General features: G+C 47.1%; 1 protein-coding gene and 1 long non-coding RNA gene across 2 annotated transcripts in view; one reads left to right on the forward strand and one right to left on the reverse strand.

Annotated features, from left to right (window-relative positions):
* Itpr1 (inositol 1,4,5-trisphosphate receptor type 1) overlaps positions 1 to 17,145 on the forward strand; it is a 306,399-nt gene that overhangs the window by 264,399 nt on the left and 24,855 nt on the right. The window contains exons 51-57 of the mRNA XM_071605917.1: positions 1,686 to 1,861; positions 6,040 to 6,204; positions 10,658 to 10,853; positions 12,405 to 12,497; positions 13,874 to 14,013; positions 14,451 to 14,616; positions 16,652 to 16,812. Coding sequence (XP_071462018.1) covers positions 1,686 to 1,861; positions 6,040 to 6,204; positions 10,658 to 10,853; positions 12,405 to 12,497; positions 13,874 to 14,013; positions 14,451 to 14,616; positions 16,652 to 16,812 — 1,097 coding nt within the window. The remainder of the gene's footprint in view (positions 1 to 1,685; positions 1,862 to 6,039; positions 6,205 to 10,657; positions 10,854 to 12,404; positions 12,498 to 13,873; positions 14,014 to 14,450; positions 14,617 to 16,651; positions 16,813 to 17,145) is intronic.
* On the reverse strand, positions 896 to 13,876 carry LOC114089885 (uncharacterized). The gene is made up of 3 exons (XR_003582262.3): positions 13,613 to 13,876; positions 8,341 to 8,511; positions 896 to 1,287 (listed from the first exon to the last, which is right to left on the reverse strand). It is a non-coding gene; the product is annotated as an uncharacterized lncRNA (long non-coding RNA).

The raw sequence follows: 17,145 nt of genomic DNA on the forward strand, positions 1-17,145 counted from the left end.
GGCGATTTTTTTTTTTTCTTTTGACACTGGGGCTTGAACCCAGGGGTGCTTAACCACTGAACCACATCCCCAGCAATTTTTATTTTTTTAATTTTGAGAAAGGGTCTCGCTAAGTTGCCTAGGGCCTCACTAAGTTGCTCAGCTGGCCTTAAACTTGCAATCCTTCTGCCTTAGCCTCCGAAGTTGCTGGGACCACAGGCATGTGCCACTGTACCTGGTATGGGTAGATTTTTTTATTTAAATGATGATTACACACCATGAACTTTAGAGACATGTAAACTCCAGCCATTCACACTCTCTCTTTGGACAAAATATGTAACCCAAGATTCAGTTTCCTTCAGAGTAAAGTGGAGAGCTAGAGATGTGGCTCAACAGCGGAGCTCTTGTCTAGCACACGCAAAGCCCTGGGTTCCATCCCCAGCACTGCAAAAAAAAAAAAAGTAGAGCTACCAGTAGCAACCTCACAGCATAGTCGAGAAGACAGATTAAATGACAGTTAACAACAAGGGTCCAATAAGATGTTCAGTAATTGTTAAATGTGCACAAAGTGACACTTTGGATTTCTGAAGAGCTTGTGACTCTTCGTGCTCATTTCTAATCAGCTTTTCCTTTTGAAGAATGTTAAGGGGCTGGGAGCGAAGTGGCTGGATCTGGGGGAAGAGTTGTGGGGGGAGACAGTGCATCTGTGCAGGCATCTGTGGCCTCAGTGCAGAGGGCGGCCAGCAGCTTGTGCAAGAGCCGGAGTCTGTGTACTGGTCTCTCCCTGGACGGTGCTGCAATCCCAGCCGTCCTGACGATGTGAAACCCCTTTATATAAGTGGCCTTAATCGTGTATTGCTACTTGTTTACATCCGAAGGAGACTCAAGATGTGACAGCATTTGCAATAGGGGTGTTTTATTTTTTTTAATGAGTGTTTTACAGAACTGTATTTTTAGCCACATTGGCTTGTGTTATATAACCAAGCCATCTCGTGGGACACTCTAAATAGAACTTGCAATAGCAAGAGATGACAAAAAGTGGTAGAGTCTCTTTGACTGCAGGGATAATCTAATTGTAGGATGATGCTCATGATACGGAAATTGTCTTCCTCTTTCCCTTGAAGAAATCCGATTCAGGCAGGGGACCTGCAGTGTTCCTTTGCATCACTTTTAATAGAAAGTAAGCTCAGGCTTCCTGTTGGTCCTGCCTGAGAGTTGAGTCGGGACCCAGGTATGAGTTGTAGTCACTGAACAAGCCTTTGGTGAGGGCCTCCTGGCACCAGACACTTCCTTCGGGGAATTTAGAGTCTGGAGAGTGAGAGAAACACACATTGATCATTAGAACGTAGCGTCTGCAGGGATGACCAGAATGGGGGGGGGGGGATGTGGAGCTGGAGGGAACAGCTGGATTGTAAATTCTGCAAGGAGGAAGGGGTGGGGGAGACTTCCCAGAAGGGGTCACCTCTCAGCTAAACCTACCATGCATAGGAAGAAAGAGTTCCCCACGTGGGGAAAAACGTGTGGTGGTGGCTGGGAAGTCTGAAAACACAGATGTGACCGCATGTATCTGTGGCAGAGAGTTTGAGGCGACAGTTGGAACAGACAAGGCTAGGCGGGGACTGAAGAAAACGTTAGCAGAGCTGCCTTGACCTTTGCCCACACTCCAGGAAAGCACTGATCCCTGAGAGCCCTGCTCTGCCTTCCAGGGACGCTGGAGCCACACTGGTCAGGCCTCCTGTGGACAGCAATGCTAATCTCCCTGGCCATCGTCATTGCCCTACCCAAGCCCCATGGCATCCGGGCCTTGATTGCTTCCACAATTCTACGATTGATATTTTCGGTTGGGCTGCAACCCACGTTGTTTCTGCTGGGAGCGTTCAACGTAAGTATGAGTGTCCTGGTTGCTGCTGTTTATGGGTTAACGCCTTCCGTTCGGGTGCCTGGCATCTTAGCCTCAGCTTTCAATCCAAGAAAAAGAAAGATTTTGCCTATGTCAGCTGCTAAAAGAGCAGAAGGACTGGGTACAGTGGAGCACACCTGTCATCCCAGTGACTCCGGAGGCTGAGGCAGGAGGATCATAAGTTCAGAACCAGCCTCAGCAAATAGGCAAGACCCAATCTCAAAAAAAAAAAAAAAAAAAAAAAGTGGGGTGGGGGGATTGGGGATGTGGCTCAGTAGTAAAACGCCTCTGGGTTCAGTCCCCCATTATCAAAAATAAAACAACAAAAGGAAGAGATGGTCACGGCCGCACACTCCCTTTCGGCCTTCTTGGGGCATTCGAGCCTCCTGGTGCATCATCCAGGCGTCGACAGGCTCAACTTTAGGGACTATCCCTCCCGGGAGTGAGGCAGATAGGGTGATACATGCTGAGATTTCAGGTAGCTTCGACAATCTGGCCAAAGGTTTGCCCATAAGTCAAACAAGCAGATATTAACCCCGCACCATTTCTGGTGGGAGCCATGTAGAAAAGAGGAGAGAGGTGAATGGGAGTGTCCAGAGCTGGTGGAGCAGCTGGAGAGGTAAGAAGAGCACCAGGGACAGTTAGTGAGTCGGTGGTGCTGGGGGAAATGCTGCTTTGGTACGCTGGAGAGAAGTCCGGTGCCTCTTCAGGAGCAATCGGGAGGTGGAGGTAAGTGACGTCAATCCATTCATGGGACAGGGTGTCTGGTGAGGGGAAAGATGAAATTTGGCCATGTGAGATACTATCGGTGTCTGAAAGTACCGTCCAGAGTTTTGTATCCCAAGTGTATAAGGAAGCTGAGGTCCCTGTGCAACAGTGGAGGTGGTTTTACCAAATAAGGTAACCATGTCCCCAACTGGGTCTTTTTATGGCGCGGGCAGCAAGAACTCTGGAGAGGAGACCATGTCGAGAAGATAAGCTTAGCGGGAGGAATCAGGGTTAAGTTGTGTCTTGAAGGGCACAGCCAGAGAACAGGAACCGAGAAGAGCATTCTGGTTGTCGTAGGCCTCGTTGGCCAGCGCAGAGCAGCGAGGACACCTGGGTGTGAGCCAGAGATCGTTAGAGATTGAGGTGGACCTCATTCGTGGTTGTGTGTATAAGTCGCCTTTAGGAAGAAGCTTTTAGACTTCATCCTCAGGTCCACATTTCTAAAGTATGACCCGACTTGATAAATGTTGGGTCAAAACAACAACAAAAAAGTAGTCAAGTCATTGTGAGAAATTAAATAAAATTGAAGGGTATCTCTGACCAGAGGACTTTTCAGAGACTTTAATATACTTATATGGATTTTGAGTCTCCAGGAAAGGGAACTCACATATTTGTGTTTCCCATGTTTGCCTGTGATTGTTTCTGTTGTTGTTGTTTTAAGTATTACTGGGGACTGGTTTTGCATTGAGTAGATGTTGGGAAACTCTGTTCCTATTGGTGAGAAGTGTTTTTGAGCCAAGCCATTGGTACACACGAAGGTATTTTTCAGAAAGGTCATCATTGGTGTGTGGACTCCGGAGGCAGGGAGGCCCTGGGGTGATTTTGATCAGGTGTGGCCAGCCTGAGCCCAGGTCGTAGTGTACAGTATACACTGATGGGAAGGAAAGAGTCCTGGGTGGGGCTTCAGAGTCAGGGCATTCCCCGACCGAGGTGCAGCTGGGTCCTCTTCTTCAGGACAAGAAGGCATTGTGTGACGGAGGAGACCAATAGGACTTCAGGTTTCCAGTCAAGGGTGACTGAGAGAAGAATAACACTGGCTAAAAGCTAAAAGGAAGTCATGAAAATATTGAGTTTTCGTGGTGAAAACACATTCACATTGGTGACTTATTGGGCTTGAGATGACAAGATGTGCTAATCCTGTCAACTGTCACATATGGAAAAGCCTGGCCAGAAGTGGCAGAGAGATGTTGGTGGGGAGGGGGATCACCAACAGCAAGAGGAAGCTATTGATGAAGAAATACTGGATGGGTGGGTGCGTCGATAGGCGGATGGAAAGGAAGACCTCAGTGTCTTAGAGGTCGTCTTCTCTGGACTGCCTCATTCTCTCTTACTCCAGACTTTAATCATCCTGTGGTCATCACTTCTGTAACGTAAATCGCTTATGGGAAAGTCTCAAACTAGACAATTTTCTTGTGTAATAATAATTGCTAGAGGGGGAAAGAGCCAGACAGTTATTAATATTTAGAGGAGATCTGAGAGACAGACCAACCACCAAAAGCATATGGGAGAAGGAAGATGGTCGTAGATAAAGAGAGGAGGGAACGCTGGAGGTCTGAGAGCTGGGGGAGGCCGGGCTGGTGTCCTGCACGTTGAGCGTGCCGTTGTCCTGAGAGGGACGGGGTGGTGAGCCCTGTTGTGCTGTGGGGAGCTCAGACAGATGCTCAGAGCAGACAGGGGAAGATGCAGATAGAAGATGGCAGCCTCCCTGGGGGACTTGACAAGGGCTGCTTCTGTAGCAGGGTGGAGCTGGAAGCAAACAGAAGGCCAGCCAGGCAGAGTGGGTAGGGAGTAGACAGCACGAGACCACCCATGTACAGGAGATGTTTGCTGGGTAGCAATGGAAGTTAAAGGATCAAGTGGATTCGGGGGAAGTGGATTGCTTTCCTTCCTGTTGCGATGACAGGAGCTGTTGCATCCAGTGATATTAACCAGTATCCTGGTACCCTCCCTGCCTCCTTGGACCTTCCCCAAAACCCCATCAATATGCATCATCCAGAGTCGGCAATGTGTGCCCACCCTAGGGAAGACCCTCATCAGCAAAGATGAAAATATTGGGGGGGAAAAAAAAAAACGCAGATTGCACATCGGAGCCCCAGAAAGCCAGAAGTTCTCTTTGGGTACTGCCTCTCTGATTGCTGAGAGGCTCTGTTACACTGACCTGCCAGGTTAACTGGCAGAATTTTCCCAGCACCTGAGGCCAGGGGAGCTGGGGTAGCAGAAAGTGGCTTTACCAAGGGTGTCCAAGGTGCTTTCTGTCCAGCCTCCTCCGATTCAAGTTTTTCTATCAACCTGTTGAAGCGATGGACTTTTAGTAGCGGAGTTTCTAGCAAAGGTGGGACTGTTGTACAGAGCAGATCAGTTAGGACTCCTTCAGTTACAGGTACCAGAAAGTCTATGCAGAGGAGACAATGGATTGGTTGATCTTGACCAAAAAAAAAAATCAAGAGCCTGGCTTCAGGCATAGCTGATTATAGGAGCTCAGACAGTGGCATCAGGGCCTGTTGCTATGTCCCTTCTTTCAGATCTGTGTGTCCTGTGTACTGGTTGTGCTCTCTGGATCTGTGGTATGGTAAGAGGCTGCCAAAAGCTCCAGAGGTTATTTTGTCTTGTTAAGATCAAGGGGAGAGACAAAATTGTCTTGTACTGCTATGCCCGGGAAGGGCTCAGTAGACTTTATTGGCTCCCTTTGGTCACGTGCCTATCCCTGAACAATGCAGTGCACAATCCCAGAAGATTCCAGTACTCTGATTGCTCAGGGTGGAGCCCCACCCAGACTTCAAGAACCGATTCCTGGAAAGGGATGGATCCCCCAGGGAAATTAGAAGTGATTCCCAGAAGAAGGGGCCGGGAAACTGAACTCATCTTGACATTACTTATTTGCTTTCCCCCCAAAGTTCTTATTTTCCCTATAAATTTAGAAGCACTGAAAGACAAGAATTGCCTGCTTCTCATTAAATTGCAACCCTATAATGCCTAGAATGTAACAGATTCAGAAAACACTTCTAATCATGCTGATCATGAAGTTCGTGGGTAGAGGTGACTTCTGTGTTTGACTAACTCACGTAAGAATGTTAGAAATGATTCATATCTCATTTTGAAAATCATAATCTCAGTATGTGTTAATTTTGTTTTTGCCATATACAAATGCTACTTGATTACCATTGCACATGACATCGTTTGACTACTGTGCAATTTGTAATATGCCTGAAAAAGCAAAGTAGTGAAGTGACTTGGAACTACAGAATGGTTCTTGGACACGGTGGGCACTTGGCACCAAAGCAAGCTCTTGTCAGGCGGTGGAACCTAACTGCATTTGCGTGAGAATCTCCCTGGGCTCACGCACACACTTTGGCATGGTCTGTGCCATCTAACTCTTCTGTCCTGGTTCTCAGGTCTGCAATAAAATCATCTTTCTAATGAGCTTCGTGGGCAACTGTGGGACGTTCACCAGAGGCTACCGAGCCATGGTTCTAGATGTCGAGTTCCTATATCACTTGCTGTATCTGTTGATCTGTGCCATGGGACTCTTCGTCCATGAATTCTTCTACAGTTTGCTGGTGAGTACCAGGTGTTAAGATGTTTACGTGTCCTATGCCTCCTCTCGTCAGAGACCCTTCCTTGTAATGGCGACTGATATGCCTGGTCCTGCAAGGTCAAGCCCCCTTATACCCAGCCTTTGGGGAATCTGAGGTGCAGAGTCACACTGTGCTCCAGGCACGGCACACCTGTCACCTGGCACCAATGTACGAGGGTTACTGTCTGATTCAGGAGCTGTCCCCTCAACATCCATCTTGGTTTCTCAGGATGAGCCAGCACCTACTGAGGACAATATTCATGAGCCTGTCCTGTGCAGTCTTTGTGGGATCCATTTCTCAATGAACTATGCAGTGACCATAAGAGTAGGAATGACTTGCCAAGGCCCAGGAGATATTTTCAGTAGAAATTCTTTTTGTTCCAACTGCACCACGTGGTTAAGGTCTATCACATGAGTGGTTCTGACTCCTTTCTTCTGAGCAGGTTTTTTAAAATTACAGATCACGTAACTGCTTCCTGTCCTGTAGTTAAGAGTAACCTAGATCTGTAGAATTGGGGAAGAGAACCATCTCCTTGGGCCTGTGTCACTGTAAAATGACTATTATACACACCAGGACTAGGAACATGTATATAAAAATGATCAAGGCCTCGTACTGATGAACAGAAGGAAAGCTCTGCAGGGAGGTGCTACCCATGGGACTCTGTGCCTCAGATTCTCCACCTAGGTGTGAGAAGCATACATCTCATAGGACCATGGCAGGGATTATGTGCCACTGTTCATGTCCACGTCATAGAACAGCACAGCCCGAGGGTCACTAGCCACAGATGGCTCTGTCCTGCTTGTCCTGCTCTGTCCCCTTCCCATCCACAGCGCCATGAAGAGTTCGCCAGGATTAGCTTACTCCATTAGTGGTGGATGTTGGTGGGCTAAATGGAGTGGATCCTTTTTTTCTCATTTTAAAACAGGTCTGGCTGTGATCAGGTTTTGGGCAAAGAGGTCTCAGGCTGCCCTTGTTATTGCCATTACCTGGTCTGTATCAAAAATATTTAGAGCCTTGTGTCCATTTCTGAGCCTTTTTGTATCATGCAGTAATGTTTCTGGAGGGAGATTCAGCTTGTGTGTCAAGGAGACCCACATCTGCCAATCCAAAAATCATCCTGTCCTGCCTGCCAGTGGCAGGAGCACAGCTGGTCGTGTCTCATGTCCCTGCTAAGGGGTCTCTCCCGAGAGGCAAGAGATCCCCTTTAGGAAATTCTGGGGAATGATGTTGGTCAAATCGTATCATCATACTGTGTGCATGTATGGATATATAAATACAGATCCCACCAGTACGTAAACCCGAATGAACCAGTCTTAAAATATAGGAGAAAAGAAATTGAGGCTTGACAAGATCAGGTGGATTTTGTCACCCAGTCAGTCAGTGGCAGACACAGGATGGCACCTCAACACTGTAGATCCCCAAGTCTATTCCCCTTTCATTTGGAACATGTGAAAAGGTCCCCGCCTCAGTGACACTGGAATTCCGTGTTCCATTTTGCTCGTGTTATCAAATCTCACTGGTCACAGAAAGTTACAGAGAGACTTGAGCTTGAGACCGTATTGCCTGAGCTCAGTTCACCTTTAGAAAAATGGAACTTGGTTGGTCCAGATGGTGACAGATGGCTCTCTGTGTGCTTTGGGACCTCTCTAAGCCCTCTGAACCTTGACGTGTCAGTGGCCTCAAGTGATATGTCTGTCCCTTTTGGTGTTGAAATCAGACCTGGTGGACATACCTGGTAAGAACCACAAACAGAAGAGTGGAACTGTTCACATGATTCCCCAAATAAGGAAAGCCAGGCGCCCACAGAAGCTGGGCTTCTGTAAAGGGAGAGAGACCTGCAGTACAGAAAACCCAGCAGACTGGAAGGGAGGGGAATCCGGTGGCCAAGTAAAGTGCCAGGAGCCCCCAAGAGACTGTCTGATTGTGACCTTGGGCCTCCATTCAAGCTAAGTCCTTAGAAAAATATTAACATTGAAGAAGAAATGTACAAAGTTCATAAGTAGGTAATTAGCCAGAGGAGCAGTCCAGATGGGCAGCAAACACAGGGAGACGTTCACCTTTACTGCTAAACCAAGACATGATGGTTAAAATGACTGCAGGTCCCACCATAGATCTTACCTGTGATGTCTGTCAGGGGAAGTTAAAAAACACTATTGTGGTTAGTACTGGTGACGCTGGGGATGACATGGGGATGATTCTTTGCTGGTGTGAGTATGCATGGATCCTGCCTGCCTGGACGGTGGTAGGCTATGTGCTTATGTTAGAATATGTGACTCCAAGTTTTCGTTTCTGGAAATGAACCAAAGAGAAATAGACAAGTTTGTATAGAGGCAGATACAGCATTGTTTACAACAACACATAATTTTTAAAATATTGACGACTTAAAAAAAAAAAAGATACTGGTTATTTTTTTTTCCATACAAATACTAGGAGATCATTTTTGACATGAAAATGCTCATTACTGCTGGGCATACGGGATTTTGGCTATGTACCAAAAATATTATGGTATAATATTTTTCTAAAAAAATATGCATCTATTATATTTTTTAAAATGTGAGCAGGAAGTAACTTGGCAAATGAAGATAATCAGGTTCTCCTTTATATAAATAGTAAATGTTCATTGTTTTAAAATCAGAAGTTCAAGAAGTTAAAAAAGGGGGGAGGTTGAAAAGTCACTTGTGCTTTCTGTGATTGGGAGCTGTGTAATTGCCATTGCTTTTGACCATGGAAAACAAGTCTCTTTTGTTATGGTGTGACAGTGTTTTTACTGGCCTCTTAGGATTGAGTTGCTAGAAAATATTTAACCAGCATTAACAGTAACGCTCAGCCTTTTGTTCCCTCCTGTTGACTAAGTGCATCTTCCTCGCTTCTTTTTAAGGACCCAACTTTGCCCAGTTCTCTTGGCAGAGCTAGTATTTAGAGCACAGATTGGTGTTAGAGCAGCAGAAAGGCTAATTGACCAGAAAATGACCTCAGATGATACAATTCTAAATTGGAAGGGACTCAGAGATCAGTTAGTTCAGTCCACGTATTTTTACAGGTGGGAAACTGAGGTCCAGAGACGCTAGATGGCTTAATCAACATCTCGTAACAAATGGGAAGCAGAGTCAGGAGCCAGACCCTTTCCACTGAATGGCTTCATGGTGACCAACAACCGCAGCAAAGGCTGGAGCTCTGAGAGAGGTTTCAGCGTCAGCTCAGAGGCTGTGCTGAAAACTAGACTCCAGCCAGGCCCGGTGGTGCACACCTGTGATCCCAGCTATCCAGGAGGCTGGGGCAGGAGGATCACAAATTTGAAGGGGGATGTTGTGTGTCACATGCTGAGGGCAACAAAGGGAAACCCAGAATTTAAAACTAAAAATAATAACCATATAACCCACTAGATTTCACGTCTAAGAGCAACCCCATAGAGCTCTCCTCTTGTAACTCCCCATCATTCCCCTGCTGCAGAGCTATAGCGCAGCTCTTGGAAATCTAGCCAGGGCCTCTCAGACCTCCATGGTTCAACAGGATCCTGCACTTGTCAGGAAGCCAGCTTCTTGCAAACGGTAGCTCCCTTGGCAAAGGCCAGGCCCAGACTGTAAACTGCAGGGGTCTCCCCCACCCTGGGGAGGACAGAAGGGCTGAGGCCTCCCGGTAGGTCAACACCATGACTGTCCCCGCCGTCTACTGATTATGTGACCTTGCCCCAGTCTCTTCTTCAGGAAACTGATAATTACCATGTATTGTCTTACTTGGCATGAATGCTGAGCCCTGGATACACATTGCCTGTTTACTGTCTGTAAACTGCATCCTCTGCTCTGCAAAAGGGATGGGGACAGTATCTAGCCCAAGATGGCAGTGAGGAGCTAAGATCCAAACCTATTATGGAGGCCCAAGGTCCTCACTGCTTGCAGCAGCTTGTATGATGTCTGCCTTCCCCAGCAGACACTCGGCTTCCGGAGGGCCGGGACTACGCTGGCTGGTCCTTAATAGAAGCAGTAATTATGTCCTGAACAAATGTATCCCTTTACTCTCTGCATCATACGTGCTGGATTTCCAGGACCCCTAGCCTGCTCCATGTGCACTGGAAATTGTTCCTACGTCCTTGCCCCCTCTTGCATGCTTATTTTTCCTTTTTTTTTACCATCTCAGTTCTTGCTGTGAAAATAGGCAAGATGTGAAATGTTGGGCTGAAATTGTAACTTAGTGGTGGAGCACTTGCCTAACACATGTGAGGCACTGGGTTCGATCCCCAGCACCATATAAAGAAAGAAAGAAAGAAACAAAGGTATTATGCCCATCTAAAAAAGATGTGAAATGTTAAGATAATGCTTTTCAGTGTCCAAGAGTGTAAATGGTCTGTAAGCCTTGCTTTCACCATGGGGTAGTAATGTGTGCGTAATATAGAGGCTTCTTAAAAATTGACGTGCCATCTCTGTGTTTGTTTTGGAAGCTGTTCGATTTAGTGTACAGAGAAGAGACTTTGCTTAATGTCATTAAAAGTGTCACCCGCAATGGACGGTCCATCATCCTGACTGCGGTTCTGGCTCTGATCCTGGTTTACCTGTTCTCGATCGTGGGCTATCTTTTCTTCAAGGACGATTTTATCTTGGAAGTAGACAGATTGCCCAATGAAACAGCTGTTCCAGGTAGGTCTGGGATCTTCTCTCTCTTTATCGTTACAAGGATATGTCCTGGTTATAGCTCAGCTAGAGAACAGTGCCATTGGCATCGTAGGCCTCTCTAATGCCCAGAGTGTGAGTCATGAATACAGAACTTGGTTCTCCCTTTGCCGGAAGGGGGATGTTGTGTGTCACATGCTGAGGACAAGTGACCAGACGTTACGATCGCTCAATAACGTCCTGTTTTAAACCAGCACAGCTTTTTCCATAAAGCAGTTGGAGCATGTATGTTGAAAACATCGAGATATGCAGCCTCTTGACTTAATAAACCTACTTCTGAGAATTTAGGCTAAGGAAAACCCCTGCTGATGGTGCATGTGAAAACCTGGGAGAAGGTTCTCTGCAGTGCGAAACTGGAAACAACCTAAGTGTCAGGGAGCGTTTTCTTAGATTATGGTCCATCCACTGGGTGGAGTCTCCTGCACTGAGGGTCCATTTTTATAAGGCATCTTAGAAAAATATCACAGAAGATGCCATGAGAAATTATGGGATAACAAGGGTAGGACTTTTTCTTTTCTTTTTTTTTGGTACTGGAGATTGAAGCCAGAGGCACTTTACCCCTGCACTGAGCCACATCCCAGCCCTTTTTAGTTTTTATTTTGAGACAGGGTCTATGTTGCTTAGGGCTACACTAAATCACTGAGGCTGGCCTCAAGCTTGCAATCCTCCTGCCTCAGTCTCCTGGGTCACTGGGATTATAGGATTGTACCACCATGCCTAGCCTTTTTTTTTTCTTTAAGTTAAAAAATTTATATGTATCTTTTAAAATGTAGACAGATATACTATCAGATTGCTAGCAGTGGCTATCCTGGGCCTTTTTTTTTTTTTTTTATTGTATGCAGGTTTTATAGTGAGCTGATATTATTTTTATGTATAGCAAAAACAGAAGAGGTTTCCAGTTTTGAGAGTGAGGAACAGTACTCGGTGCCTGAGTGCTCTCTTCTCCCTCTTAACAGAGCTGCCACTGGTTAGTGAACTATGACAGGCGTTGGATCAAGCTCCTTGATCTCGGGAACAAACTGACGGTGACCCGCGAAGGCAGGAGCCTGGTTTCCTCCCTTCCAGAAGCTTTTCTTGGCATGTCATTCAGCCTCCAGTTGACATTTTGTGGCACTTACTGTTGGCCATCTCTGGGTTCTGAACCAACCTGGGCTGGACCTTGGCTCTCCATTGGTGCCCGCTGAAACCTCCCCTGCAGTCTTGGTCTAAATCTTGCTGGAATCTGTACATACTGTAGTGTTTGTCTGAAAGTCTCAGCTGTTTGTCTTTAAAGTCAGAGAGGTGCTATTTAAGTGCGATATTTCTAGTAAGCCTACAGGAATTGACATTTTTGGCTTTTTTCCCATCCAGATCACCAAATGAAAGTGTAAATCGCATCTCTTGCTTTGAATTTATATGCAGGACTGAAGGGTGTTATTTATGTAAAGAATTGTTTAATCAGCCGTGAATTGGGGACTTCAAACATTTTAACTGTATGCTGCCAGATTTTTCATCATGAAATTTCCTTCTCTTTCCCAGAAACCGGCGAGAGTTTGGCAGGCGAGTTTCTGTACTCTGATGTGTGCAGGGTGGAGACGGGGGAGAACTGTTCCTCTCCTGGACCCAAGCAAGGTAGGGCCCCATGTGAATCTCAGATGCTGAGATGATGTGGGCGATTTTGTAGGCAGAGTGCAGTAAACATGCTGCCCAGAGGAAGGCTGGTGACAGCTGTAGGGGGCTCAAGGGGAAGGCAGGCCCGTGCTCACCTGATCCCAGCACCCACTATCTTCCTGTCCTGTGTTGTTCTGAGAGCCAGCAGAGGAGTAGGGGGAGCAGGTCAATAGGGATCACTAGAGAGAATGCCGAGTGCTGGGAGTCAGGACAGAATACAGAAGACAGGCTCCCACACTCACACCATCAGGACCAGTGTCATCTACTAAAATAGGGGACTCTTGAGCAGAGGGGGACAGGTGCTCCTGGTGGCGGGCGTAGTCTATGGAAAGGCATAATGGTGGAATCCAGCAAACTTGGGGAAATGATTATGCAGAACAAGAGCAGCAAGCAACAATAGAAGCAAAGGGCCAGGTCAGGAAGGGTCTAGTCGGGCTAGGAGTTGCTGAAAGGGGCAGGAGGAGATGAGGTCTGTGTTTTAACAAGACCGTCCTTGGTGCAGCTGGAGAAGGGGACGAGGTGGGCAGCATTCTCCATAAACAGTGAGAGAGAACAACCCAGGGTAAAGCCAGTGGACCTGCTGTGCAATCTCACTAAGCCCTGCCCACAGCATTCCCAATGTTTTACTGTGACCAAAGGACCTGACAAGAACAATGCAGAGGAGAGGAAGTTTATTTTGGCTTATGGTGTCAGTCCCCAGACAGCCAACTCCATAGCTCTGGACTGAGGTGAGGCAAGGCGGAAGGGCATGGTACCAGGAAGGAGGGAGAGCTGCTCCACTCACCAGATACAGAATATAAACCCTGAAGGCACCCCCCCCCAAGGACCCACCTCCTCCAGCCACATCCCATCCACCTACAGTTGCCACCCAGGTAATCCCTAGTGGGATTAATGCACTGGTTATGTTAAGGCTCTCATACCAGTTGTTTCACCTCTGAACCTTCTTGCATTGTACCACACCTGAGCTTCAGTTGGGACACCTCACATGCTGAACCATAATAGGGAAACCTGGATCCTGTGACAGACCCTCATCTGAGAAGCAAGATACCTGTAACCCAGAGTGGTAAACAACTTACCAGACCTCAAAAGACTTCTCTGTTCATAGGCAGGACATAGAAGGAGGGCCATCCTGACCTGGCTTGAGAAGTTAGCAGGCAGTTAAGGGGTGAGAACAGAGTGGCCCCTTTGTAAAACAGGTCTTTGACTCTTGATTCCTTCATCTGGTTCTTCCTGGCACCTGCTGGCTGCTCAGACAACATTCGGGAGCGTCATTTCAGAATCACAGCACCGCTGTTCCCCTCATGTTTTAACTGTGTCATGACTTGCCCCACTGACAGAGCTGGTCCCTGTGGAAGAAACAGAACAGGATAAGGAGCACACGTGCGAGACGCTGCTGATGTGCATTGTCACTGTCCTGAGTCATGGGCTGCGGAGTGGGGGCGGAGTAGGAGATGTGCTCAGGAAGCCATCCAAAGAGGTAGGTGGATCCCCAGGGGAAGGAAGGGCAGAGGGGGCGTGTGGGGGCAGGTGGTGGTGTCAACTGAAGGCACAGAGGAAGAGCTGGGAAGGGGGAGGAGCAGCCTTGCAGAAGTAGCTAGGCAAGGCTTCCCTGCTCCCTCCTTCTTTTCTCATGTTGGGGCCACGCTGCGTGGGAAGGGCCTGCCACGTTGCCCCATACCCTAGAATTAATGGTTGTCTCCTTCAGGCTCGAGTCTGGCCCAAAGGAGACATTTCCAGAACCCTCCTGGGTGTACCAGACAATACCTGGAGAATTCACAGTATAGACAGACCCAGCGTATGAAAAGAGACAGTGTAACCTCCACTCAAGTGGACACCAGTCCAGTTGGTGCTGGGCCCCAAGCCCTGCAGGAGACAGTGAGGGAAGCACTTAACTGCCATGCCTCTCTTCTCCAGGAACCTCTCTTTGCTGCAAGAGTGATCTATGACCTCTTGTTCTTCTTCATGGTCATCATCATCGTCCTGAACCTCATTTTTGGTGTCATCATTGACACCTTTGCTGACCTGAGAAGTGAGAAGCAGAAGAAAGAAGAGATCTTAAAGACTACATGCTTCATCTGTGGTGAGTGGCCTCCTGGGCTCTGGACAGCCAGGTGGGGACATGGCGGGCTGTGCTGGGTGCTCTGTGGGACAGTGACAATGACTGTGTTCCCCAAGGAACAGGGCTGTGCTTCACCTCTGTTCTGGGAAGTATTCAGAGTGCCTACAAATTCTATGCAGCCATTGCTCCTTTATCTTTAGGAATGAAGTTCTGGGAAGCAGAAACCTGACTGCACATTATTTAAATAAAAGCATCTCAGGGTCTTTTGGGGTCAGGCTGCCTGAGCTTCCCATCATAGTGAACTAGAAGGGAGATCCTGTGTCCCCTCCAGCCCGCAGGCATCTTCACTGCTGTTGGAATCAAACTGTGCGTGGAAGAGTTCAGGGCTCGGGCCCCAGACCTGGACTCTGATTAAGCATCTGCCACTCACCAGCATGAAGCATGGTGCAGTCACTGAGCTGCTCTGAGCCTGTTCTCCTCGTCTGTGATATGGGTGCAGCCATGTGTGCTGCTTGCATTACTGAGGGTGGGAGAGCGCTCAGGTGAGCACCTAGCACAGACCCTGGCTTAGGCATCCGAGGCCAGGTAGCGAGCTGTGCACACAGAGGGCTTTGGCTACTGAAAAAAAATCATTTTCGGTATAACAACAGGAAAATATATGCAAATGAAAACTAATCCTATAAACATAGGAACTGAGTAATCACTGCAGGATTATTCATAATATAGTCATAAAGTATGTATATTGTTCCCTGGTAGGGACACTAAAAAAAAAAAAAAAAAAAAAAACCAAATGAGTATTTCCCCTTTAAAGATTTAAATTTCTTTTTGAAAGAATTTTTTTAGTTCTTGTTTTTTGCCCCCACTTAAAACTTTTTTAAAGCTTTTCTTTTTGACATAATTTGTTATGAAAAAGTCATAAGACTAGTGCAAAGAACTTCTAAATACTCTTCACCCAGATCCTCCAGATCTTATTGTTTTTCATTTGCTTCACACACACTATTTTTCTGAACCATGTGAGTGTCTGTGGCTGACACATGTCCTCTTATTCCCAAATGTCTCAGTTACATATTTCCTAACAACTAGAACATTCTCCTATCTACAATATAAATTACCAAAATAAGGAAATCAAAACAGATTTAAAACTATCATCTAATCTGTAGACCCTCTTCGAATTTTACCCTTCTAAGATCCAGGTCATGTGTAGCATGTGGTCGCCCTGTTTTCTTGTGCCTCCTTTGGCATTTTTTGATTTGGGTCTCTCTAGTGTTTCCTGACAGTAGAGTCAAGATTATACATTTTTTACAGGAATATCAAAGATGTGTTCTTGTCAGCGTGTCATACCAGGAACATATGACATGGGTTCGTCTCATAGCTGGTGTTGTTCACTTTGATCACCTGGTTAACATGGTAACTGCCAAGTTCTCTCCACTATGAAGCTTATCTTTATGGGGAGATACTTTGACACTAGTAAATATCCTCTTATTTCTTAAAGGAAACTTTCAACCACTAGTTTTGGCATCGCTGATGATTCCTGTCTGAATCTGTTATCACAATGGTGACTGAGGGATAATTTTCTTATTTTTGGTATATTTTGGGTTTTTTGTTTTGGTACTGGGGAATGAACCTCTCAGTGCTCTACCACTGAGCCACCTCGCCAGTCCTTTTATTTCTTGCTGAGGATGGTCTTGAACTTGTGATCTTCAGCCTCCTGAATCACTGGGATTATAGGCATGTGCCAAGGTCCCTGACCTCCAAAATCTTGTAATGTGTCTGTACCTTGGTATTTACCTGGTTGCCTGTGCAGGCAGGAGCACCTCACACGTTCTCATTCAACCCTGAACACCCCTGGAACCTAGATGGCAGTCTTCTTCCCCTTTGCTGACAAAGCAACTAAGGCCCATTGAAGAGACTGAGCATCAGAGGTGGGATTCACGCCCAGCTGGGTCAGACCTCACCGCCTGTGTTTTCCCATCATAAAGTGAATGTGTTGTAAAGGTTGGCATGAGACGATGGATCTTTCAAAGTTGCTCAGTGGGTTTTCCTGTGTCTCTTCTAGGCCTGGAGAGAGACAAGTTTGACAACAAGACGGTCACCTTTGAGGAGCACATCAAGGAAGAGCACAACATGTGGCACTATCTGTGCTTCATCGTGCTAGTCAAGGTGAAGGACTCCACCGAGTACACTGGGCCCGAGAGCTATGTGGCAGAGATGATCAAGGTAAGCCGGCCACATGGGAGGCAGGGCTGGCCGCCCAGCCCGAGGGTGAGCTGTGCAGCAGAGGCTCATACAGCTGTTGACTGAGAGCCCTTCTCACCATGGAGGCCGAGTGCTCTCCCAGAAGGTGGCTCTCAGCCCACATCCAAGGAGGAGGCGCTGAGACTCAGAAACGTCAGCACAGGACCATTTCTGCGGGGCTAGGGCTGGGGCCAGGCCCAACTCTCCATCCCTGTTAAGGCGGCCCTCCTCTTGGTAATGCCCCGCCCCTCCATAAGACCTGGCCTCCCTGAGACATTGTAAAAGCAAAACGCTCACTCCGTGCAGTGGGGCACA

The sequence above is a fragment of the Marmota flaviventris genome, chromosome 20 (genome assembly GCF_047511675.1).
Source record: "Marmota flaviventris isolate mMarFla1 chromosome 20, mMarFla1.hap1, whole genome shotgun sequence".
Lineage (NCBI taxonomy): Eukaryota > Metazoa > Chordata > Mammalia > Rodentia > Sciuridae > Marmota > Marmota flaviventris.